This window comes from Fukomys damarensis, unplaced genomic scaffold, assembly GCF_012274545.1.
Source record: "Fukomys damarensis isolate Sample0158 unplaced genomic scaffold, DMR_v1.0_HiC HiC_scaffold_39, whole genome shotgun sequence".
Taxonomy (NCBI): domain Eukaryota; kingdom Metazoa; phylum Chordata; class Mammalia; order Rodentia; family Bathyergidae; genus Fukomys; species Fukomys damarensis.
In genome coordinates, this window is record NW_022900951.1 from 46,280,659 (window position 1) to 46,304,970 (window position 24,312).

Consider the following 24,312-nt stretch of genomic DNA (forward strand, 5'->3'; position numbering starts at 1 on the left):
TTTTTTTTTTTTTTTTGGTTTCAGAGATTGAACTTCGGCCCTTGCAATTGTGAGGCAGGCTGTGGAACCACTGAGCCAAATCCCCAGCCCTCCTCTGCTTTTTGTTTTTGGTACTTAGGACCTTGTACGTGCGATGCAGGCAGCAGAACCACTGAGCTAAATCCCTGGCCCTCTGCTTTTTTAAAGCTTCGACTCAAGCCTTTTCTACCATTTTTCAGACATTTACTGTATTTCAGCCATGCCAGTGAAACCTCTTCCCTAGGATTCAAAGGACCATGTGTTAAAGGCCTGGTCTTCAGCCTGTGGTACCAATGGGAGATGGTGGAATTCTTAAGAGGTGGGGGCCTACTTGAGAATTTTTTCAGTTGTAGAGAAGTGCCCCTGAAGGGTGTATTGGGACCATGAGCCTTCTTTCTTTCCTTCTTTTCTTTTTTGCTTCCAGATCACCATGTGTCAAGAAGCTTGCTCCACACCTTGAGCTCCCACCATGATGTATGCCTCACCAAGGCTCAAAAGCAATGGAGGCAATGAGAACATGAACTGAAACCTCCCAAACTGTAAGCCAAAATAAACATTCCCTCTCTTAAAGTTGATTATTTCAGGTATTTTAATGGAAATCTGCCTAAAACAGTATCAATGGAGATTGTAGAAATTAAGTAACGGTCTAAGTTGTAAAGATAGAGATAGTACAGTAGGGAAATGTTAGCGACCCAAGATCAGTGCGACCCCTAAGCCTGTGTTCATTTTATTATGCAACATCAGCATTCCCTTACTGGCAATCCTCCTCCCACACACATACCCTCTCTTTCTAGATAGAACTGTTTAACAGACATTTCCACATGAAGAGCTAGTATAAGCCAAAACATATCAAGACAGCCCAAACACACAAAGAACTCACCAGCAAGGGGATCTTCTTCTTCACTGCTTGTTGAAGGCAGGGGCTCTTCTAGGATTCCTCGGGAATCTGCTCCAGAAATGGCCACAGCAGAATCTCTGGTCGAAGAACTCTCAGAGGATGCAGGAGGAGAGCTGAAAGAAACCAATTCTCAAGTTGTTCTCTGTACTGTATTTTCTCATTTATAAAACATTCCTTATAGCATCCATTTCTCACAGAGATCAGGTTTACCTCCCCAGCACAATAGGCATGCCCATTAGTCAACATGTTTGCAGCTTGAAAAATCCTCTAAAACACATCCCTACTCTCCTGTTGCACACAGGTGCTTACCTGTCCTCAGGTGCCTGGGTAGATTCACCTGACCCATCAGCCCTGCCTTGTGCTTCAGCCACAACAGGCAGGGCATCTCCAGGAGTAGAGCCACCTGCTGTGGGCTGCTCAGAATTGCCAGCTGTTGAGGTATCGCCCACAGCCTCTTCTAGCGTACAAGAAGCCAAGCTGCTGGTGTCCATGGGAGAGCCTTCGAGTTGACTGCTGACAGCTGTCAGTGCATCAGAATCTTCAGCTCTCTCTGGGGAAAGAGAGGCTGAAGGAAGTCACAGGAAGAGGTTAGAACTCTGCTTGGAAGGAATCTGGGTAACAACATAACAATGTCTTTGGCAAGGTTGTGTCTTTTCAGAGCAGTTAGCTTCAACTTTTCACCTTTCTCTCTTTACCTCCTGAAGGTATTCTGTGCCCTCACTGATCTCACCTGCTTTTTAAGGCTCACCTTGAGCCTTTTCTATCATTTCTTGAACATTCACTGTGTTCCAGTCATGCCTGTCTTCCCTAGGCACCCTATGTAAGGGATTCTGTCACTGACATTTCCTATAGGCACCACTTGTATATGCATGTCACCAATTCTAAATAAACAAGTTCCTTAAAGGGAAAAAAATATTCCTCAAACTTTCTCCAGAGTATACTACAGGCAAGAGGCAGCATGGCACAGAACACAGAAAACAAGGTTTTAATCTATTCTGTTGGAAAACTGCTGAAAACTGAGGCCTTATTTGAAACCAGTGATAAATAGTGGGTAAGAGAAATTAAGAACTGTATGCATGGAGTCACATGCTTGCCATATGTGGAACTGTTGAACGTTAGACAGATCTGGATTTTACTTTTAGTTCAACCACTTATTGAGTGACCTTGAACTAATCATTTCATTTTTGAGTTGTTATTTATTTGTGGAAATAACACCATCTACTTTGAAGAACTACTTTTAAAAAAGTAAATAATTAAGCTTGGCATAATAGCCCAGGAACAGAGTAAATGACTCAATAAACAGTTGTATCTTCATCACTATCATTAGACATTCAACTACAACTACTTGAGGACATACTGAAGAAAATTTAAGTGCACCTAAGAAGGCTAATGTATAAGTTGGGATCATATTTGAGGACTTCAGCTTCTATTTATTTCTCTCAAGTTAAGAGTAGAAAAAACCTACAAAGACATCTATTTCTCCCTATTGTTTCATTCCTTAAAGTTGAAACTACTCACTTATAGTGGGAGCTGGGGATAACTCCATCTGTGTTGTTTCTGCTTCTCCACTTGGCCTTGTGGGCCCCAATTCCTCTGACTCTACAGGCATCAATAGCTGTGTAGAGCTTCCCCCTTCTCTGGCTGGGGAGTGCAGCTCCTGAGGAACTTCTTCTAAGGCTGGTGGGGGTGGGAGTGCTGGTTGCTGCTGTGAAGGCTGCAGAGCCCCAAGGGTCTCCTTGGACTCAGATGTAGCTGCATCAGTTGAAGATGGGGTTGTAGGGTAGCTGTCAGGCATAGGAGTCCCATCTTTCTCGGAAAGAATAATAATAGCAGTTAAGGGGAAACCAGCCAATGACCAGGGGAACCATCCCAATCCACACATGTAGCTTTACAAGTGTCCCACTCAGTCAGTGACACAGGATTATCTCCCACAACCAACTGCTTCAAGGAACACTCTTAGCTGATCTGATACGCCCAGGACAAAGGCTAAAGCACAGTGCTAGCTCTGATTCAAAAGTTAGAAATCTGACTTTGTGGAGCCTAAGAGTAAAACCTTCTGCATATCCCAGGTGGAAGGGGAAGATTTCAGGTCACACAGATAGGGTAAGGCTAAATGTCTCTGTAGCTGTGCTAAAAATCTACTACCAAAAGCCTATGTATGGTTCTGTCATTTCCTTATTTGCATGAAACAAGGAATAGAATTTCCCTCAAAACTGTTACTAAGTATACTTCTATTCCCTTCTTTCTTGTTCTACTACTGAGTAAATGAAGCCACTATACAGTAAAACAGCAAAGCATCTGAGTTTGTGCCCGAGGTAAAACAATCAATTACATGCTCCATTCAATGAAAGATGAGCCACTTTATATTGATACCCGCTCACCCTAAATACCGTCTATCCCCTTCCACCTGTCCCCCACTGCTTTCCCATCTACAATTGTGTCTGATGGAGGCAGTACTGCCAAGACTTAGTGTGAATATGCTACACACCAGGGAAAGTAGTAAGTTGTATAGTTACCTTCTTACTGGGGCCTCAGATCCCTACCCCACAACAATACAACTTACTACCTCACCCCAGCACAAGCAGGATCCTCTAGTAAGGGCAGCAGCTAAAGGCCATTTTACCTGGTGGAACAGACCTTTTGCTTTATTAGGGGCAACAGGACACCTACCCTCCTTCATTGCTTTAAAAAATAAGGTATACGTTTTGGTACAAGCATTTCCCAACTCAAGTGCCCAAGGAGACAGAAGATATAAGGAAGCAGAAGAAAGTTCTGAGGAAATAGGGGTGGAGGAGATGATGCCACATGGACCAGTTGTTAGTCACAAAATGGCTACTGACCACTGTTTAGAAGGAATAGAAAATAGTTATACCATCCAGGCCACAAAGCTACCTTCCCCCAAAGCAGATTGCCCAAGATAACGTTCTTGGGTTTTTAGATTCTATGGACCAGTAAGATTCAGATACAAAATAAGACAAACCAAAACAAAAAACAGAGACTAAAGTAGGGGCCACCAACTTTCAGTTTATTCATTCATGTAAGAAAAAAAATCACCAATACCATTTAATGTGAATGTTTTCATACCAAACAACTATGAAGGACATAATCTCTAAACATAAAAAAGAAACCCTTTGAATGACATGAAGTTCATTCAGCTTTAAGAAAAACACATTACACCACCCTTATTTTATTTATTTCCACTGAGGACTGGCATTTGAGAACCACTGTCCTTAGTTAAGAACAAGAGAATATCAACCATCATGTTCACCCCAATAACCTCAAAGATGTACATGTTCAGTTTCAAAGAAATGGACACATGACCTTGGTACATATCTCAGAATAAGTACAGCATAAGCAGAGCAAGAACCTGAGCAGAGCCAGTCGGAGGGAAGGTGTGCCACCGTGGGAAAGACAGTAGACTGTATAGTTATCTCCAAGATGGGGTATGACCCTAAAACTATACAATCTACTACCTCATCCCACAGAGCACTAGTATCCATCTTCAGCCCAGGTGGGCCAGCTACTTAGGCCAGGAAAGAAATCCCACTAATCAATTAACAAAGGGGGAAGGGAGACTTACCTGACAGGTTCTGTTCAGTGGAATCATTTGTCTTTGATGCAGTACACTGAAAAGACAATGGACAGACCAATGTGGAACTTTTGCAAGCACATGAAATAGAAATCAACTGTGAGTTATTGTCCTTCACCTAGACCAGTGATGGCAAATCTTTTAGAGCTTTCAATGATAACCAACAGCCTGCTCTGGCATGCATGATATAGGTTCACCACCACTGACCTAGACCATCTAGGAGGTTCAGTAACTAGATGGAAAATGCTTTGGCCATGTGACTAAAGTATCAATCTAATCTATCTCCCTTCCTTAGGGTTATTTTATCTACCCCCCTTTTCTACGGGGATGGGGTGGGTGTGTGTGTGAGTTGAGGATCAACCCCAGGGTATCACACCTCATATATGCTAGGGAAAGTACTACCACTGAGCTACATTACCAGTGCTGGCATAGCCTCTTGGGCTATGTACTAGGTTTGCTTATTTTCTATCCTTTTTCATGTTTTTGAAACAATGTCTGTTTATAAGGGCACAAAACTGTATATAAAGATATTTGTTAGATCAAGCTTATTATGACTAAACACTCAAATGTCTTTTTTCTTTTTTGCGGGGGGATACCAGGGATTGAACTCGGATCCTTGTGCTTGCAAGGCAGGCGGAAGAGCCACTGAGCTAAATCCCAGGCCCTATCCTTATTAATTTTATATTGTTTTGAGACTGGGCTAAAGGCTCTATAGCCCAAACACCTAGACCTCAACATCCCTATTTTTTATTTTATTTTTTTGGTTTTTTGACAGGTCTCATTATGTAGTTGAGACTGACCTGGAACTCACTTTGTAGCCCAGGCTGGTCTCAAACTCACAGCGATCCTCCTTGTCGCAACCTCCCAAGTGTTGGGATTACCACCACGCCTGGCAACATCCTTATTTTTAATCTTCCCGATACCCTAACTACTGAGTGGTGTATACTATAGTCTTTCATCTAAGTCTACCTGGTATGTACTTCTATTGTAGTTTTGCCAAGATATTTTTAAAACTGTAACGTCTGAAGTCCCATGTTTCTGAAAAAGTAGGTAAACTCCTTAAACCCAAATCACGTTAGATATCACACAAACTTGAGGCCTAGAAAAGCAACACATAGTGATGAGATTTAGGGTATGTAATGTTTTCTTGGATCTGACACCTAAGTTAAGCTTATGCAAATAATGTAACAAGTCATTCTGATAAGGTTGCCTATATCGAAAGACCACTGAGAAATGGAATTGAACAACCAAGAATCTCAACTGAGTTAGGGTCTCTTCCTTGTATGGCCGTAGTCCTTGGAGGTAGAGACTATGAGGTGTGACTGTTGAATAAGGACATGTTCTGGTTCTGGCTCTAGATTTCCCAATGAGACACTAGAGAAACAACTTTCCCTCTGAATTTGAATTCTTTCCCCTAAAATCCAGGTGAATGTATGGTCAATTTGGAAGGAGAAACTTCCCAGGTTTAATGTGAAGGTCCTAGGATTCTTCAGGGATTTGATATCACAAACATGCCACAACCACAGGAAAATTAAGACACAAAGGCAAAGATGAGTCCTCTCAGCCCTTGGGAATCACCTGTGCACTCTGGTCCCTGTTCTCCTTATCTTCTTTGACTTTGTCAGTTATCTTTGTTTCTTCCTCAGCCAGCTGTTTCCTGCGTTTCTCCCGCCTCTCTTCCAGCTCCTCGTCCCTCAGGAATTCCAGGTGATTGACAACGGGAACTTTAACCACTGTTAACAGAGAGGCAAAGATCAGACATTGGGGGAAGAAGGGGTATGCTGGGGAAGAAACCAAGGCAAAACTTGATAGTACCATGAACCAGGGAAACAACTCTTTACATGGTCTTCCTAGGCTTGGAGGCTCACTACTGCCTTGATAACCAAATAACCCAGCTGCCACACACCTGAAACACAGTCGTGCATGCTCTCAGCATCAAGAACTTTGCATTCCTCTGTCCAGCGGGTCAGGGCTGTAGGGATGCTGGACAGGGTTCCTGTAGAGAAACAAAGGTTAAGATTCTTGGCTCTACCAAATACCAAGTGAACCAAAAATAAGATTTTCTTAACAGAACCGAAAGCCTATCATAGGACTTGGCACATAAAAGGTACACAGAGACAGTAAAGTTTTTGCCCTTGGCTAAATCACTGAGTGGTTTCTGCTTCTAGTAAATGTGGTCTCTGCAGGGTACTCTTCTGCTTTTCCTCAATAAGGAAAAAGAATGACATGCTCTATACCCTCCCTTTACCACACAAACTTGCCTGCTTGGCTGGTAGCTGTGCTCTGGTCATGGAAAAAGTCATCTAGCAGTTCATCATCAGACCGGGCAATGATGTGGACGTCATCGTTGCCTACCAGGAGGCGGGCTCGGCCTCGGCTTTGTAGGGGAAGGCTGCTGCTCAGCTGAAGAATGTCAGCAGCAGCGGAAGGACCAAGTAACCTGTAGGGTGACAGTAATGTACTCAGGGTCACCACCAGCCTGTTAATGTGATAGCCTTCATTCAGTTCCTTTCTAAATTCATAACACAATTATGAACCTTACATAAGTTTTACTTTCCTATCAGGCCAATTAGAGAACTTTATTGGCCTGACATACAAACATCTTGGGTTACAATGGGAATTTTAGTTTTAGCTTACAACCAAAGTTTTGAGTTACCACCCGAATGCCAGCTGCTTGTGCTTCTAGACGGTCTCAGATACAGGTTCAAGCCTTAAAGAATTCTGGAAGGAACACTGCAACATCCATTCCCATGTGGGGTTAAATGAGAAATCTTGGGCCAATGTCTAAGGATACTGAGACCTGCTGTATACAGGAGAGAGACCTAGAAGGCTGTGTAGAGGAGCCTGAGCCTTCAAGTGACCAACATGAGTTACAACCAGCTCTCATGAATGAATTGAATTTGTAAGTCAAAGGTCCACTGTATAAATTCCTGATAACTCCTGCTATGGGCAGTACAACTGCCAAGCTTGTGTGTGCCAGGTGCTATGTTAGGGTATAATGCCTCTGTAGTTTGTACACTGGCCTTTATAATACTTGTATCTCTCCCCTTTCTTCACTTTTTTGCTTGTTTTGGTACTGGGGATACAACTCAGGACCTTGTGCTTGTAGCATCACTGAGCTAAATCCCTGGCCCTTTTCCTCCCACTTTTTAAAACTATTTCTCCCAGTAAACTCTGAGCTGGAAGGCAGGAATGTTGAACTGACTACATCCAAAATGCCAAGTGCTTGACATATGAGATGCTTAATAATAGCTGAATATATGTACAGGACTTTCAAGTAAAAGAACAGGTATATATCCTCTCACAAAGTTTGCAAATATATCCTAAAAGAAATGGGATACACTTATTATCTGTGTGATAACAGCATTAAGTGAGGGACTATTTTTCTCAACAATCAAGATAATGCTGAAGCTCAATGAAGATTTTTATAAGAGCACCAGTGGGGTCCAACAGATCTTTGTAACTTACCTCTGGAGTATAAGAGGAGGGTTGGGCTGGCGATTCCCAGGGTAGTGAACATGAATGGTGTGTCCTGTATTGGCTGTGAGCTGCCTGAGGGTTCTCTGACTGCGTCCGATGCCCTGAGTGAGACGAGTTGTGGAAGAGCCACTGCCCAGTGTCAGGGAACTGTGATCTGCATGGCGTACCATCAATGGGTGGGTGGTAGGGATATTCCCTGGGGATGGGGGGATGTCTGCTGCAAGGACAATAGGCAAAAGGGGGTCAGTGCCAAGAAGAAATTTCTTTCATGGTTGTTCAAACAGAACCATGTCTCCTGGGCCTTACTTCCTCACACGGAAACCTGAGCCTTGTCCTTTCTCCCTCATTCCCATAAATAATCTACAATCACTGACACTACCATAGCTTATGCCATCATCTCTCATCTAGATACTGCAACAGCCTCCTAAAGTTATCTTCTTCCAATCCATTCTCCACAGTACAGCCACAATGATGCTTCTAAGGCCCCTTACACAATGCTACTTCCTCCATTTTGAGGACTCTGCTTCCTCTTCCCGAATCTCTCTTTTTTCTTGGCCTGAGATGTCACTTGCCCTGTGAAACCTGACTTTGATAAGACTGGGTTAGATAACTCTTTACTCTGTACTTTCTTACCACACTACAATGCAATACCTGCTAACTTAAAATTGCTAACAGATCATATGTTCCTATGAGGAATAATAACTTTCTCTATTACGGCTTTATCCCCAGTATGCACACCTCAAATATCTGTCCAATTTGCTGAACAGACAGAGGTTCAACTATAAGGAAGATGGATGAAAAAAAATCACAAAAATGAGGAAAATCATGTAAGATCTCTTGAAAATTATCTAATCCAACCCATTTTTTTTCTTTTTAATATTTTTCATTTACAGGTGATAAACTGAGGCTCAAAGAGGTAAGAGAGTACTTGGCCAAGACAATGGACCAGAACAGTTCAGTGTTTTCTGCTGCTATGCTTTTCATTTGAGGTCAAGACCTGTCCTAGCAAGACAGCTTGAGTCTAAGAACTTGACTCTAAATGATACTTAAAAGGAACTTTGATGTTGATATGGAAAGAGATTCACTCTCCCTTAAAAAGATGCATCCTTGATGAAGAGAGTGAGTATGTTCAAATCTACTCCCCAATGCCAAGTTCAAAGGTGCTCATCAAAACCCTCAAGATCCAGTGCTATTGAAAATAAGGATTGATTGCCCTCTCATTGTAGCGAATACTCAGGTGCCCGATGCAGTCAGCTTTGGTCTCACAAGCAAAATCATCAAGTTGTCCAGGCTCTAAAATGGCTGCTTGTTTACAAAAACAGCCTCTTTCTTGCTAGTCCTTCTAAGGATATACTATTGAAAGATAGATTCAGACATCCTTTGCCCCAGGAAGTTAGCATAGGAAAAGAAGTGCAGTCTGTATCAGATTGATAGTTGCTTTGGTTCACTGCTTGGTGTACCCTAGAGAAGGGTATAAGAATCAAGAGATAAAACCCAGCTGAGCCCCTGTATCTTACTAGCACTGGAGAACATGTTGTCAAACTCAATGATGAGATCATCCTCCCGGTCAAAGCGCTCAAATCGGACCAAGGGAGAAGCGTTCATATCAGGGTAATCCTCATCCAATTCCATCTCAGAGCCATCGTCGTCATCGTCTTCATCTCCCTCTTCACCTTCATCATCCTCCTTAAGGGAAAATAGGAGATGGAGAATTGCGGGAGGTAAGGGTTTTCTGAGGTCTGATGTCATGGCCACAAGTGCACATGAGGGAAGCTGGTGCTGAGGCTAGCTAGCAACCCAGATTGTTGTTTTTCTGTAGCTCTGTGTTCCCATGGAAGAGGGGTTAATTGAACCAACCCAAACACAGTCCCCCCTCACCTGATCATCTTCCTCATCTTCCTCCTCCTCCTCCTCTTCATCCTGACTATCATCCTCATCCTCGTTACTGCCACTGCTGTCCTCTTCCTGAGTGTGCTCCTCCTCATCCTCAGGGTCCAGGATATTCATGGAATCTAAAACAAAGGGAGCACATTGGAGGACTATACTGAGTAGCTAGAAAACAGGCTACTGAGCAGACCATCAGACTTAGTGGGAAGGCGATGGGGATCTGACTCTAGGAGAGGAAGAGTAAGATCTGGGGTGATGTACAGACTTAGCAAGCCAGCTCCGATATCCTGAGAGTGCCAATCTGCAACACGCTGAGTAAGGTGAATGAATGTGGAGGCTGGGTCCACTGTGGTGCTTGAGAAGCCCATTTTCTAGGACTTGGCCAAGTCTGCTGGTGCCCGCTTGCCTTTTCAGCCCTACGTTGCTACTAACTGCATCCTACTGGTAAGAGGGAATCTGGAGCGATGATAGCAGGTGGGAGAGAAGAAAGCGAACCAAGTAAGAAGTGACAAACTTTGGGTAAGCAGTGGTAAAATATTTTAAAAACTGGCTGAGGATAAAGTGGATGGTGTATTTCAGCGCATGCAGACAGATGCTTCCTTATTCTGCACATGTGGGCAGCTGCCTCCAGGAAAACCCTAGTATAGTGTCTGTCAGACGTGCAGGGCAAGAAGGGAGGCCTTTCTGGCCTCGGCACTCTCACCTTCTCGGTTGGCCTGTAAGGTGGAAGCTTGGCTGAGGTTGGAAGGAGCTTCATCCATCAGCACGTCCTCTTGTGATTCATCCTCTCCACTTCTGCTCACTGAAGGTTACAGAGCAGAGCCTTCACTGAACAACAGAGGACTTCCCTTTCCAGATTGGGTGCGTCTAAGTAGCTATGTACACCTAGCAGATAGCCACTTTTTTGGATGAGGGAGAAGACCTGGATTCTTTGCTGCCAACTAGCTAGGAGAGCTTGGCCAGTCACTTTACCTGTCTGAGTCTCAGTTTCCTCAACTGTAAAATGGGATCATCCCATCTGTCTTGCAATTCTTATTAATTGTGAAACCATAGAGGATACTGAGTGTGAAAAAGCTTTGTAAAATTTACAAATTCATGTCTACTTCCTGTGATTCATAAAATAAATATATACTCTTGAAGCCAAGTGACAATAGTATACGCGTCACTTTCTCAGATTTAAAAAGGGTCACCCTTATTCACTTTTGTGTACATGTCTGAGCCCCAGAGGTAGAGAAAAAGCCCCTGGACTTGATTGAAGAACTGAAAGGAAAACACTTCCTTATTCTACAGCTTCCCTAGTCTTCTATGAAAATCAACACTCTTCTGATGTGGCTGATGTTATCATTTGTACTTATGGTCACTGCCCCACCCCCCACAATATTTCAGACCTGCCACAGGCCTGTAGATGGCTTGTGAATTTTTCATCTGTAAGATCATCAACATCAAGACAAGCAGCAATCTAGGCTGGCTATGAGCCCTTAGGCAGAGCTGAGCAAGCAGATGATGAGAAAAAGGGTCCTCCCAAGAGAGACTGAGGCAAAGGAAGAGGCTATACTCAGTTCTGGGGCTCTCACCTATAATTGTACCGTTCCCAGATCCGCCATCCCTCTCAAGCAACTCATCTATCAGGTCCTCCAGCTCATTCTCAACCTGGAGAGAAATAGAACATACATATGGATACATACAAGTCTATCATTGTGCTAGCACCGAAGCCCTAAAAAAGCCAGCAAGGGAGCATACATTTCTAGGATAATGTGTGACAATGCAGGATATTACATAAAAACCACACACACTTTGTGCTAATAGCACAGAAACTACCATGTGCTGCCAATCCACGCTCAGACTTTCCTTCATATGGGTCTGTCCCAATTAGTTGATATCAGGTTGTCTTAAGCTGTCCAGCAATACATGCAGATCTCCTTAGAGCTAGCAGCGAAGGACCACAGGCCCAATTTCTTACCCACTGTTCCAAGTTACAATGCTTATTCTTTAGGGTCTTTAGAAGACTGCCACTTTAATGCCCTAGTGAGAGCTGGAGCTATGGGATATTCCATTAATGATGTGAGCCAAGTCAATCAAAGATCCTGGGCCCAAAGGCCTCAGGCAGCTTTCTACTTCAACATTTCACCTGTCCCTAAGTTTTGTGGCTGGAATCTATACTGTTTCATAGTACATGAAACCCTGGCCCCATCCCTCCTTTAATACAGTTCAAGCACTTTTGCTGAGCATCTACTAAGGGTATCATCTGGGTTCCTCCGCAAAACAGACAACATTGAAGCAAGGATCTAAAGTACTCACCCACCCACACCACCTGGGAGTTTGGTTCAGTGCCGCAATAGGGAATGCTGGATGATCTGCCTCCCTACCTGCATCTCTTGTGAACTGAGCACCTCAGGCTGCCCAGCAATCACCACTGAGTCGGTTTCAGCCTCCCCATCCATGATATCCCCATCTGCCACCTCTGTCTGAGTGACATCATGATCCTCCTCCTGCACTTCTGCTTCCCCAGGCTCGCCTGAAACAATCAACCAACCAGCAATATAATCAAAGGGTGCCTATGTGCTGGGCACCACGAGGCAAGCGTGAAGACATTCCCTTCCTCGGGCAAGTTTACAAATTCTCAGAATAAATGAATGGGTGACAAAGGAAAAGACAAGGCTACGTGTGAGGATTGCCAAACAAGGCTGCAATTTGAAGGAATTCTTTGTGGGGCAGATTCCCACACCACTACAACAGATCTCTGGAAGGCCAGCAAGTTCCCAGGGAAACAACACCAAGTCAAAACAGTTGTAATCCCATGCCCACAAAGCAACTACATACTCCCACCCATCCAGCTATCCAGTTCTTTGGCTCTGATTCCCTACCTGGGTCTTGCTGGTTGCTATTGGAATCCTGAGAGGCTCCTTGGGCATCTTGCTCAGACTTGCTCTTGCTAGAAGCACTCTTGCTGCCAAAAAGGCTACTGGGCTGGTTCACAATCCGGGAAAGTGTTTCTAAAGGCTTCAGAGCAGCATTGACTGTGTTGGCCATGTTGGGACTGAGATAAAGGAATATACAGAGATAAAATAATTACAAAAATACTAGGTGTCTGTCCTCTAACTGCCGCTAAGGATCCTGTAACAAGTGCTTCTAATAGAGAAAGGGGAACAAGGTTGCAAAACCAACTTACTTACTTACCGTTTATATAAAAAAGTAAAGGACTTCAGAGAACCACCCCCAAAGCAAGGCTTAAATCAACACCATATTTCATGAGGCTCTGGTAAACCACGTGAGAAACAAATTCTTCACTACAAGTCATAATATATTTGAGATAAGCACACCCAAGTAGAAAACCACTTCTCAGACACTCAAGCTGTGTAATAAAAAACACCAGTTTTTTTTGTTTTTTTTTAAAGGGTACTGGGGATTATACTTAGAGCCCTACATGCTAGGCAAGTATTCTACTACTGAGTTATATCCCAGTGGATAAAATTTTAAGTCCTGTGAATTTCAAACTATACTTTGTAGGGCTTCCTAGGGTTCAGTAAAAGTATCATGGGAGCTGGAATTGGAGGTGTGGTATGACTTATAAGTATAAAAAGATGCGTAAGGCCAAACAGGTACCTGCTAAAACCAGACAAGTTCTGTGTCTATCTGTATGCATGAGTTCTCTAGCACTCAGATAGTGGTCTCTTATACCAACTAACATTAAAAGGAACCACGGTATACCAGAATAATTTATTTCAGGAATAGGCCACGGAAGACAAAAGGACTGCCTGGGATCTCATTGTGCCAGAAGGCTTTCAAAAATGGGGAAAAGATACTAGGATCATTATCAATGGTACAATTACGAGTATCAAAAAAACAAGTAATGGTGACAGATCATCACCATATAAAATGAATATAAAAAGAATCTGCATTGACAGGGATACAAAAACGGGGAAAGGGGTGTTCCTCTTTATTATGGAAGAATGTCAGTTGGTAACAAGAATAAGAAAATCAGAAAAATCTCCAATATTGCAGTCAGCAATGCCTGACCCAGGCAAGGATTACCACTGCCAAAAAAAACTACAGGGCTAAAAATACTGATCTTTACATGATCTTATACCAATCACCCATAGTTACAAAGTGGAAGTCTAATAAATACCACTCTATGTGATTAAATCTAGCACCAACAATAAGATAAAGTGACACTATGCTTCCTGATGTGATGTGAGAAGAGTAAGCATCATTTAAATGCTATTTTCCCCCAGAATATTTAACATGAACCTAATCATAAGAATTATGTAAATAGACCTCCACGTTCTTCAGACCTGTGACAACCAAATGCCATGTGTTATCCTCACTGGATCAAGGATTTAAGCACTCTTCCAGGCTATAAGACATAATTTAGGGTTTATGAATAAAAATATATATACAATATTTTATTAATGGCAGATTTGTTGGGCACAATAATGGAATTCTAGCCATGTAAACAAAATGTCTGTTCTTAGAAGACATTTGATTAAGTATTATATAGAGATGAAGTACAATTTGTTGTTTGTAACTAATTTTTAATGACTGAGCTCTGGAAAAGAAAGGAAGTAAAGCAAATGGAGCAAAATGTTAACCAGTGGTAAATATAGGCGGACATGTATTTTTTATTACACTACTAATGTGTACTCTACTACTGACCTACACTCTTGGCAGAGTATGAAATTTTTAAATGTTTTTAAAAATAGGTTTGTATTAAAAGAGAGAGATGTCCTGAAGGGGTCACCATAGGCCAGAGGTTTAATCACTTGGGCACAAAAAATGATGACTGCAGTCATACAAGTAATTCAGTCAGTGGTTTTAAGTAGAAACTATATTTTGGGATAATCAGACTTTCCCTTTATGGTTATCTCACAGAAAAACGCCACCTAATAAATTAGAAGAGAAATCAGAAAGCTGCCATTAAAACTCCCAAAGCAATGAGCTGATTCCAGCAAGCATCATCACTTGATATTAAGATTATAAATTAGGTATATACTCTATAGTGAACTACACATTTGTACAGTTCCAGATTCTAGCAAGAAAGGAGTAATGTACTATAGTATGATATCATTTTAATTCAGTGGTCAGTCTTAATAGGAATATTAACAGCAGATTCAAAGAGATATGTGTCATGACACAATGAGATGTACATCATCTTAGATATATAATATATATTCTAGGTAGAAATGTTTATTCTGTTCCAATAGACCTTCAGATCTAACTGAAAGTTCACAGAAAATAACAGGGAATAAATAAAGGGACAAGTTAAAATACACTGCAAGGAACAAATCTGGAAGGTGAAACCTTTCACAGGACAGTAGGCCTGCCTACTACAAGTTAGTATCATGAACAACGGCAACAAAATCAATATTAAAACAATATCTGTGTTAGAATACCTTCCCCTTGGGCCCGGGTTTTAGCTCAGTGGCGCTGCTGCCTGCCTTGCAAGCGCAAAGTCCAAAGTTCGATCCCCAGTACCAAAACAAAACAAAACAAAGAAGAGCTTCCCCATGTTACATAATAACACTTTAAGAAAGAATGCATTTATGTATGTAAAGAAAAACATGAAAAGAGATTTAATAAGGTAACAATGGTAACTGGGTGGTAGATTCTTATTTGTATTTTTTTGGTACCAGGAGTCAAACTCAGGACCTTGTGCTTGTGAGGCAGGTGGCGGCACCACTTAGCTACAATTCCCCACTCCTTATTTGTATGTCTTTCTTTTTTTTTAAGGCAGACAAACTACCCTTTGTAGTTCAGGCTGGCCCTGAACTCACTATGTAGACCAGGCTGGTCTGGAACTCATGGAGATCCTCCTGCCTCAGCCTCCTGAGTGCTGAGATTACAGGCATTGTATTTCTTATAATACACACATAATCTTCTCATAATAATAGGCTGGCTTTATTTAATGTTGGAGGAACCATATGTAGTGGTGCACATCAGTAATCCCAGAACCAGAGAGGACGAGGTAAGAGGATCAGAAGGAGTTTGAGACAAGCCTACACAGTGAGTTCAAGGCTAGTCTAAACTACATAGTGAGACTATCTCAAAACATCAGAAAATGTGAGGAAATTAAAAAGAATCAACCAATCAACCAAAGGCATACTCTAACCCTTAAGCTTACAGCAAATGATGTACCCAAGGCCTTAATAAGTGCTTTGCTAAAACCAAAATACAATGAACTCTGGTCTCCCACCTACAACTGAAGATTTCCCATCACACAACTTGCTTCCTCACTATGAATCTGCTAAGAATAAGAGGGCAAAAAAACTCAAGAGTGAGGCATGACCTTACCTGGACAGGTCTAGGCTGTGAGGTACTCTGGCTAGGTCATTAACCAGTCCCTTCTTTAAGAAGAGTCGAATGATGCTGTTCATGCCATTGTGCTGAGTCTTGGCTGTGGCACTGCTATAGAAGCTGGAGGTGGAAGGGCAGGACTCCATGATAGTACTGATGATACACATCACTGCCTGAAGCCTGGGAGAGAAGTTTGACACCTCTATCATGTGAATACAGCCCATTCTTAAACCATAACTACAATAACTGGCCTCAGATAACTCTTGTGCCTTTTGTTTCTTTCTGGAAGTAACATCTAAACAGGTCAGAACTACTTTTTGAGTGTTAGCATTCATCATTTATAAAAAACAAATTATACTTATATTAAAGAAATAGAAATGTATAACCTATTCAACTTCTTGCTTGAAGACTAGGGAAAAAAAAATTTCTCTAGTTGTTTGCCTGCTTTTCCCAAATGGTAATTAGTGCTGAGTATTATGAAGCACCATTGTAACTACTTAAAAAGATTAGAATGTACGATGCCAGTATGACCAGAATTATTGTTCATATGCAAAGGGCCCCATGGACCAAGAATGGAGTAAAGGGATGTTCTTGGTTAGTAGCACTAGGTTAGGCATGAGTTTTACCTGGCATGTTTCTCTGTACTCTCGGCCATAGCCAACGCCCGTCCTAGGGCTGCTTTTACTTCATTCACTAGGGCAACCTGGGCATCTGTACCACTCCCTGCAGCAGCCAGGCTTGCAAGGAATAGACGGGCCAGGGCAGGTGTGTCCTTATCTTCTGCATTCTGGGTGTGTGGAAGGAGGTGGTCCAGAACAAAAGCTAGTACACTGCAGTCCTAAAAAGTCAATTGTGACATTTACTCACAAGCACAATTTTGTCATGTTTTGCACAGCAACAAGGTAGAAACACAAATACTTCTTCCTTCAAGTCATAAATTATCAGGTCCACTTTATAGATGAGGAAACTAAAGCTCAAAGGTACAAAACAGGTAAGCAGCAAATCAATTACAAAGCTTTCAGAACCTTTACAAATCTTACAAGTCACATTTATTTCTCAATACAGTTAACATATATAGATATTACATTGTATTTCTTCAAACATGTTTATGTATGTTTAATGGAACTGCTTATAGTAACCCTATAAATATATTAAGATAAATTAAGGATTTCTCCCATTAGATAGGTAATTTGAGGCCCCCCCAAAAGTGGCTTGTATTAAGGATTTAGTGAAAGATTGAGGTATCCAATATTGATTCATAATTGAGTGCTATAATCCCTTCAGAATTCAAATAAATTGTTAATTTTATTTAAATCTGCAATGCCCCTGGTATGAATTGCATGGGAGCATAGTCAGACACAGATACACAAAAATATTTAATGACAGTTACTTAAAGTAGCAAGAAGAGGCCCAACGAGCGAAAGAAAGTTAGACTCTTCTCTATGATGTATGCCCTGGTAATTCCTTCTCTTAGAAAGAAAGTTTTGGGTTCTATGTCCTTTCAAGCAGATTTTGGAACTGGATAGAACTAGTTTTAGAACTAGACAGTTGCACAACAGTAAATATAATAAACACTCAATCACACACTTTAAAATGGTCAATAGCGAAAATGCAATGAAGAATTCTAGACTCTAGAAAATTAGATAAAGCAAGCTTAAGACAATATTAGAAAATTTTAATTCCTTTACAATGAAAATACAAAGTTAAAACTATTTTCTGAATAACAATAATGTCATGTGAGGTTATTAGTAAAAGCTGGAAAAAGCTTTGCAATTTGGGAAGACAATGTAACCAAGTAGGAAAGATATAGCTTTGGTATCAGAGATCTGGATTCCAATTTTAGTTCTGCTACTACGCAGTGTGGCCTCCGGCCTGTTATTTACCTCTCTGAGCCTTCTCTCTACTGCTAAAGAGATAATACCAATAACCTTACAGTGTGTGGAGGTGAGAATTACTAATGGTATTTGCAAAATACTTATCAATAGCCAGTACCAGTAGGTTACCGGACACATTAGACAAGATACTTAAAAACAAGAATAAGAGACTTGAAGCCAGGCATGGTGGTGCGTACCTCTAGTCCCAGCTATTTGGAAGGCTGAAGCTGGGAAGATTGCTTGAGCCCAGGAACTGGAGACCAGTCTGGGCAACAGATCAAGACCCCCACCTCAAAAACCAACCAAGATTTCAATAGACACTTCCCAAATGAGAATATCCAAATGGCCAATAAACCTAAGAAAAGATGGTCAACAGATAAATGCAAATTTCAACCATAATGCAATACCACTACATACTCAATAGAGTGGGTAAAATGAAAATTACCAAATGTTGGCAGGAGGCAAATAATTATAACTCCTCTCTGCTGCTTGTATAACATCAATTGATGCAAGTATTCTGGGAAACTTTTGGCACCATCTGCTAATTCTGAATAAATGCATGATCTACAGCTAAGCAAATCTATTCCTAGCCAAATACCACCCAAAAGAAATAATTATGTTCATAAACACATGTATAAAAATGCTTATAGCAGCACTACTTGTGATAGCTTCAAACAGAAAACTACCCAACTTTTAAATTAACAGTACAACGAATAAAAAAAGAATTGAGTCACACAATGTAATTCTATATGAGGGCTGGGGATGTAGCTCAGTGGCACCACACCTGCCTGGCAAGCATAAGGTCCTGAGATAGATCCTTAGTACAAACAAAACATATACACATAAAGAAACTCCACTACACAAAATTGAATAGTACAAACATGTTTTAAAAAGCCAGTTGCAAAAGAGTTCATATTACAGGATCCATTTATATAAAAATGCAAATTCAGTTCATGTGAGGGGGAACAGATGACTTAGGATCTATGTTTTTTTTTTTTTGGTACCGGGGATTGAACTCGGGTCCTTGCGCTTGCAAGGCAAGCCACCGAACCGCTGAGCTAAAATCCCCGGCCCTGGATCTATGTATTTCTAACATGGATCAAAGTAGAATTAGTTTAAAAGACCGAGCTGTTTCCAGATTGTAGTATTAGTGCTCTTGCTCACTCTCACACCCTCTGCTGCTTACAAACTATAAAATTATGATCCACAAAATCAGGTGCCCTGCATAAAAAAACCTCATTGGACATTCATTAAACATAAAAGGGAACATTCTATAGTCTCTCCCAGCGCACACTCAATTGAAAAATCTAACTTGAGGATAATTCCATATCGTGACATACAAAAACATGATTTCACTCTTTTCCAAAGCTCTACTGATGGACATTTTTAGACTTACTATATATTTTTGTCTGCACGTATGGAAGATAAACACCTCTATCTTTTTGTTTACAATGGACCCCTGAAATTTGCAGGAGTTACATTCCTAAAGCATCCTTATATTGTGAAAAATCACAAATTTTAGAAATGGTTAGAAAAATACCTACAAATGCCTATTTTTATAGTTTAAACCCTAAATATGCTATCTCCAAAGGTTATAAAACTTAATACTGCATTAATAAAACCTTAGAAGGTGCAGGGAATTTTGCCAACATCTTAGGGTTTCAAGAAGAACAAAGCCAAGAACCTTTCAGATAGCTACTGGGGTACAGCAACCTGTTTATGATATGGGAATGCTGGTGCATCTGCCAGAGATGGGTTACAGGGCAGCAGCCAATCAACATCAAGGAAAACTGAATACCACTCTAGGATTGTTTACTTGCAAACCTCCCAGCAAAAAACAAAACAAAACAAAACAAACAAAAAAAACCACAAACCCAAAAAACAACAACAAAAAAACAAAATCGCAGAGGATTTTTTCAGTTTCCACAAAATTGCAGGGATTTCTGCAGTTATTAGTTAGGTTGTAAGGAAAAACATGCGAACAACTGAGGCTGGGAACTCTGAACCGCAACTTTGCAGGGGTATCCTGTATATGGCTTATTTCACCAGCCCTAATATATATATTTACTTAAATGCCTCACACATACCTCTTAAATTTCAATTTTTTTCCACAAATCTTTTCCCTTTCTGTTTTTAGATGCCAGCCATAAAAGGAATAAAACTCATAGAGACAAGAGTCCTTGCTTTCTTCCTTTATCCTCCAAATCCAATTGTCGTTTCTACCTCGAAGACATCTTTTGAACCATTCATTTTCTCAACTTCACCAAAATCCTGTATTATCAAGATTACGATACCACATTTCTAACTGATCTTCTTTCTGACTTTCGTGTTGCTTTTTGCAATCTCCAAACTGCAGACAGAAAAACTGAACAATCACTAAAAATCCCCCACCAAATGTCGTTAACTCACTTCTTGTGGAGTCAGCCTGATGGTTCCACATCATGGGGAAAAGGTCTAGATTTTTAATGTGTTTTAAGGGGCTTCACTGGGTGAGCACGTAGCATGCAAGAATTCCTAGCAAAGTGTCCAACATACAGCAGAAACCCAAATGATTGAAATTTAGTATCTTAATCAAAACTAGAAATATTACCTCTTTGATCAGTTCAGACTGGCCCACAGTGTAGCTGTAGTTGGCAATCAGGGTAGCAATACCAACATAGGACCTCACCAACTCTGCCAGAAGACGGAGGATAGTGGAGGTAGGCATTAAAGGTTTGCTGCCCTTGCCTTTCTGCTTGTTTTCCTCAGAGGCCCGGTCTCCTTCTTTATCTTTCTTCCCATCCCGAGATTCCTCTGGAGTTGAAGCGCCTGAAAGAGAAGAACACTTGGTTCAATTTCACACTAAGGCAAAATCAAGCCTTAGGTAGAAAAAAATATTAACTTCTTCTCTACTTTGGGTCACTTGTGTAAGCTGGATCCTCATTTTACACTAAGGTTGAAGGTCAGAGAACTAGGATGACCCAGGTCTCTACATGGTATGCAGATATAATACAGCAAGGAAGCTTTGTTCAACTGTTCATGTACCCCCTCATTATATAAGTAAAATTATACATAATTTTAGGCTCCAAAAGTAATGTACTAATAGATCTCGAATCACGCCTTCCACCCTCTCTCAACATCTTCCTTCCCTTATATTTGCCTGGCACACAATTACCTAGTTTGACTCAAATGCTCACCTTCTTTATAAATATTCTCCTGTATCACCTAGATACATGGAGATACTATGTGCACACTATACATTCTCTATGTATGCCTGCATTCCAGCAGTTACCTTGCAATGTAATTACCATAAGTGTCCCTCACGAGACAAAATTTTTTTGAGTGCAAAGATTTATTTTGGTGTCAATATAGTTTCCTACATAGTAGACATAGATGCCACCTGTCACTAATATTGCTATTACTCATACCACATAGGTAGTAAGCATATTAAAATAAGTTTAACACTATTTCACTAATTATTTCAGTTTATCTCTAGGGATTAGTATAAGCAGATTATCTCCTAAACAAGATCTTAAAAGTCTTTCCCTATAAAAGGTTAAGAAGCTCTTCAAAGATCTCATTTGACTTGTTTCCACACAACATATCTCTAATTCATGGTGCATAGACAATGGGCTCTTCTGACACTGTCAAAATCTGTCACAAAGAGCATATAATTAGAATATCATCATTGGTACCAAAGAGAAACTACTAGGTGATATATGGGCTGGTTTAAGGACTATAACAATTACTAATAGGTTAATAGAAACCACACTAATTTCAGCTCCTTATTTACATCAACCCTGACAAAGTTCACTTAGAAAAGTAAAATGTGGCAATTATACCTGTATTTTACTGCCCTCTGCCCAGGACATCTATAGTTTCTTCAAGCTTTCTTCCCAAGAATAACAACATAAGAGACTAGTAAATCATTACCCTCTCCTTGGGAGGTTCCAGATGTAGAAGTCTCGCCAGAGGCACCATCTGCAGCAAAGACCTGACTCTGTGGAAGAAAAAAGCTCCTGAGCCATTATCAATTTCAAAGACAGCTGTTCCCAAATAGCAAGACTCCTTTTCCAGGGTACCAGTGGGAAATGCTACAGATTTTCTTTGGCTAACGTTTTTCTCCCTCTAGAATTGGTGCAAAGCTATCATTATGAACACATTGCCTGTGGAGTAGGGAGAAAGAAAATTTCCAGACATTCCAAATTTCACTTCATTTGGTAGATATATCTAAGTATCTTTGAAATTACCCTGGCATAACCCTAAATACAGAGACCCCATGAGAAATGGAAAGAAAGATAAAAATTTGTCAGAATTGACTTACATTTAAGGAAAAACCTGACTGTGTATCAAAGTCACTGCCATGACGAGTAAGTGACCGGTACTGCTGGTATACATCATCCCCCATGTCTTGCAGAAGCTGGCCAACTTCCTGGGTCATGCCTGCAGGTTTAGGATCTGATTTGTCTGCTAAAAACACCCCAAAATAAAACAAATTCATGTACATAAGATTATCCAAAGGAAAATCCAGAATGACCTGAACGGAGCAGAAGTTTGAGTTCAAAGCAATTCAATTAGGCTTTTTTCCCAAGCACTTAAATACAGCCTTTGAGGCAGGAATAGAGGAAACCATGTTATACCCTCTAATACTGCCCCTAGCTCTTAGGGCAATAAAAACTTTTTGAGTATGAAAATGTTAGAGAATTTCTGGCATTTTATTCTCAATCTGCTCATAAGTTGCTAATGTCTTTCAATCTTTGTTCATTCTTCTCTGTGTATGTTATACACTCTCATACAAATTACAATAAATAAGAACAAACTTTTGGGAGAATTTTTCTACCTGTCCCACCCTTGAAAGGACAGCAGCTGGTTCACTGTAAGATTCACCACTACCTTGGTATGTGTCATATTAATGATTACTAGTTTCAGAAAGGTGCACTGTGACTTATTCATCTTGATCTCCAGAATGCAGGTATAAAGTGCTACTAAGCCATGAGTTGGTTGAGATGACTCGGGCAAAGTCATGTATTCTCTCCAGTGCCTAGCCTTCTGAGGTGGAGTAGCCACATACCTTCCTCTGGAGCATGGTATGCAGCCAGAGCATTCAGCATATCATAGATCACTTCCTTGATAGTATCGGGGATGACAGGCAGAGATGAAGGCTTCAAAGGGGTTGTTTTCACGAGCTGTACAGCATTAGGGCCTTTAATCCGAAGATTCTCAAATTCATCATCTGAAGCTAAGCCAAAACAAGAGAAAAAGCAGTCAACAGTGAACCAGTACAACTAACCTTGGTTACCATACAAGAAAAATTTAGAGGGGGGCGTATATAAAACTCAAACTTTGGGAAGGAGGCCAATATTAATGTTCAAGCAGTATACTATTAAAGCAATATACTATACTATTAATTGTAGATCAGCCCTACTGCCTCACCAAGATGGAACTCTTTGAAGGCAGAGACTAGACTAAATGAGTCCTTGGTATCTCTGCCAGGGACAATAATGTAGCAAAATTCAGAGAAATTACTAAAGTACAGTACCTATTGAACTGACTGGCCCAAACACGTGTTAAAATCCCTGTACTTGCTTAGAAAGGGTACATTAGTCTACAGCCATACCACCCTGAATGTGCCCAATCTCATCTGATCTCAGAAGCTAAGCAGGGTGAGGCCTGGTTAGTACTTGGATGGGAGAAAGGCTACCTTACACATTTCCTCACAGGAAAAATCTCTGGAGTTATACCATGCTGCATATTTCATTGTTTCAAAGACCAGAAATGAAATGAATGAAACTAACCAGTTCCTGAACCTCGAGGGGCTGGAAGAGCAATGCGGATACAGCAGTTTGCCACTTCAGTGAATATGTCTGGATTACGGCATGCGGCGGGCCCAAGAACTCGAAGGATATAGTTGATCTCTCGAGACCCTAGACTACCAGACACAACACCAGAGGTAGTGCTTCCAGCTCCACTTGTTGCTGCTGAGCGCACAACCTAGTAAAGAGATGGGAAAACACTGCGATTAAACATCATTTTCTAAAAATGCAATTGTAGTCAAGGAAGCATTTCCAAAGATTAAAATACCAACCCCAGGCTCTGCTTTAAAAGAGTACATGACAGCTTTAGATTTTTAGGAGGAAGATACACTTGGTCTTTAAGTACTGTCCCACCCATTTTGAATTAAAAAAACATGGCTCATAAGAAAGTTAACAGCACATCCAAAAACCATCAATTCTTGGACCAGACTGTATAACCGAAACTGGGAGATAACATTTAGATCTTAGATACCATACAATTTC

The 24,312-nt window shown here is 41.0% G+C and overlaps 1 protein-coding gene across 13 annotated transcripts in view; it reads right to left on the minus strand.

Annotated features, from left to right (window-relative positions):
- The window catches only part of Huwe1 (HECT, UBA and WWE domain containing E3 ubiquitin protein ligase 1), a 144,444-nt gene that overhangs the window by 17,176 nt on the left and 102,956 nt on the right, over window positions 1–24,312 (minus strand). For 10 of the 13 annotated variants that reach the window (XM_010629728.3, XM_010629725.2, XM_010629727.3 and 7 more), the window contains 21 exons: window positions 23,812–24,007; window positions 23,088–23,255; window positions 22,341–22,486; window positions 21,950–22,016; window positions 20,628–20,845; window positions 16,790–17,001; window positions 16,161–16,343; window positions 12,737–12,909; window positions 12,239–12,387; window positions 11,447–11,522; window positions 10,576–10,674; window positions 9,864–9,997; window positions 9,503–9,671; window positions 7,974–8,202; window positions 6,767–6,945; window positions 6,412–6,501; window positions 6,084–6,238; window positions 4,497–4,542; window positions 2,435–2,722; window positions 1,226–1,481; window positions 899–1,029 (listed from right to left, as the gene is read on the minus strand). In XM_010629728.3, coding sequence (XP_010628030.1) covers window positions 899–1,029; window positions 1,226–1,481; window positions 2,435–2,722; window positions 4,497–4,542; window positions 6,084–6,238; window positions 6,412–6,501; window positions 6,767–6,945; window positions 7,974–8,202; window positions 9,503–9,671; window positions 9,864–9,997; window positions 10,576–10,674; window positions 11,447–11,522; window positions 12,239–12,387; window positions 12,737–12,909; window positions 16,161–16,343; window positions 16,790–17,001; window positions 20,628–20,845; window positions 21,950–22,016; window positions 22,341–22,486; window positions 23,088–23,255; window positions 23,812–24,007 — 3,364 coding nt within the window. The remainder of the gene's footprint in view (window positions 1–898; window positions 1,030–1,225; window positions 1,482–2,434; window positions 2,723–4,496; window positions 4,543–6,083; window positions 6,239–6,411; window positions 6,502–6,766; window positions 6,946–7,973; window positions 8,203–9,502; window positions 9,672–9,863; window positions 9,998–10,575; window positions 10,675–11,446; window positions 11,523–12,238; window positions 12,388–12,736; window positions 12,910–16,160; window positions 16,344–16,789; window positions 17,002–20,627; window positions 20,846–21,949; window positions 22,017–22,340; window positions 22,487–23,087; window positions 23,256–23,811; window positions 24,008–24,312) is intronic. The other 3 variants (XM_033760384.1, XM_033760389.1, XM_033760392.1) reach the window with 3 other exon arrangements.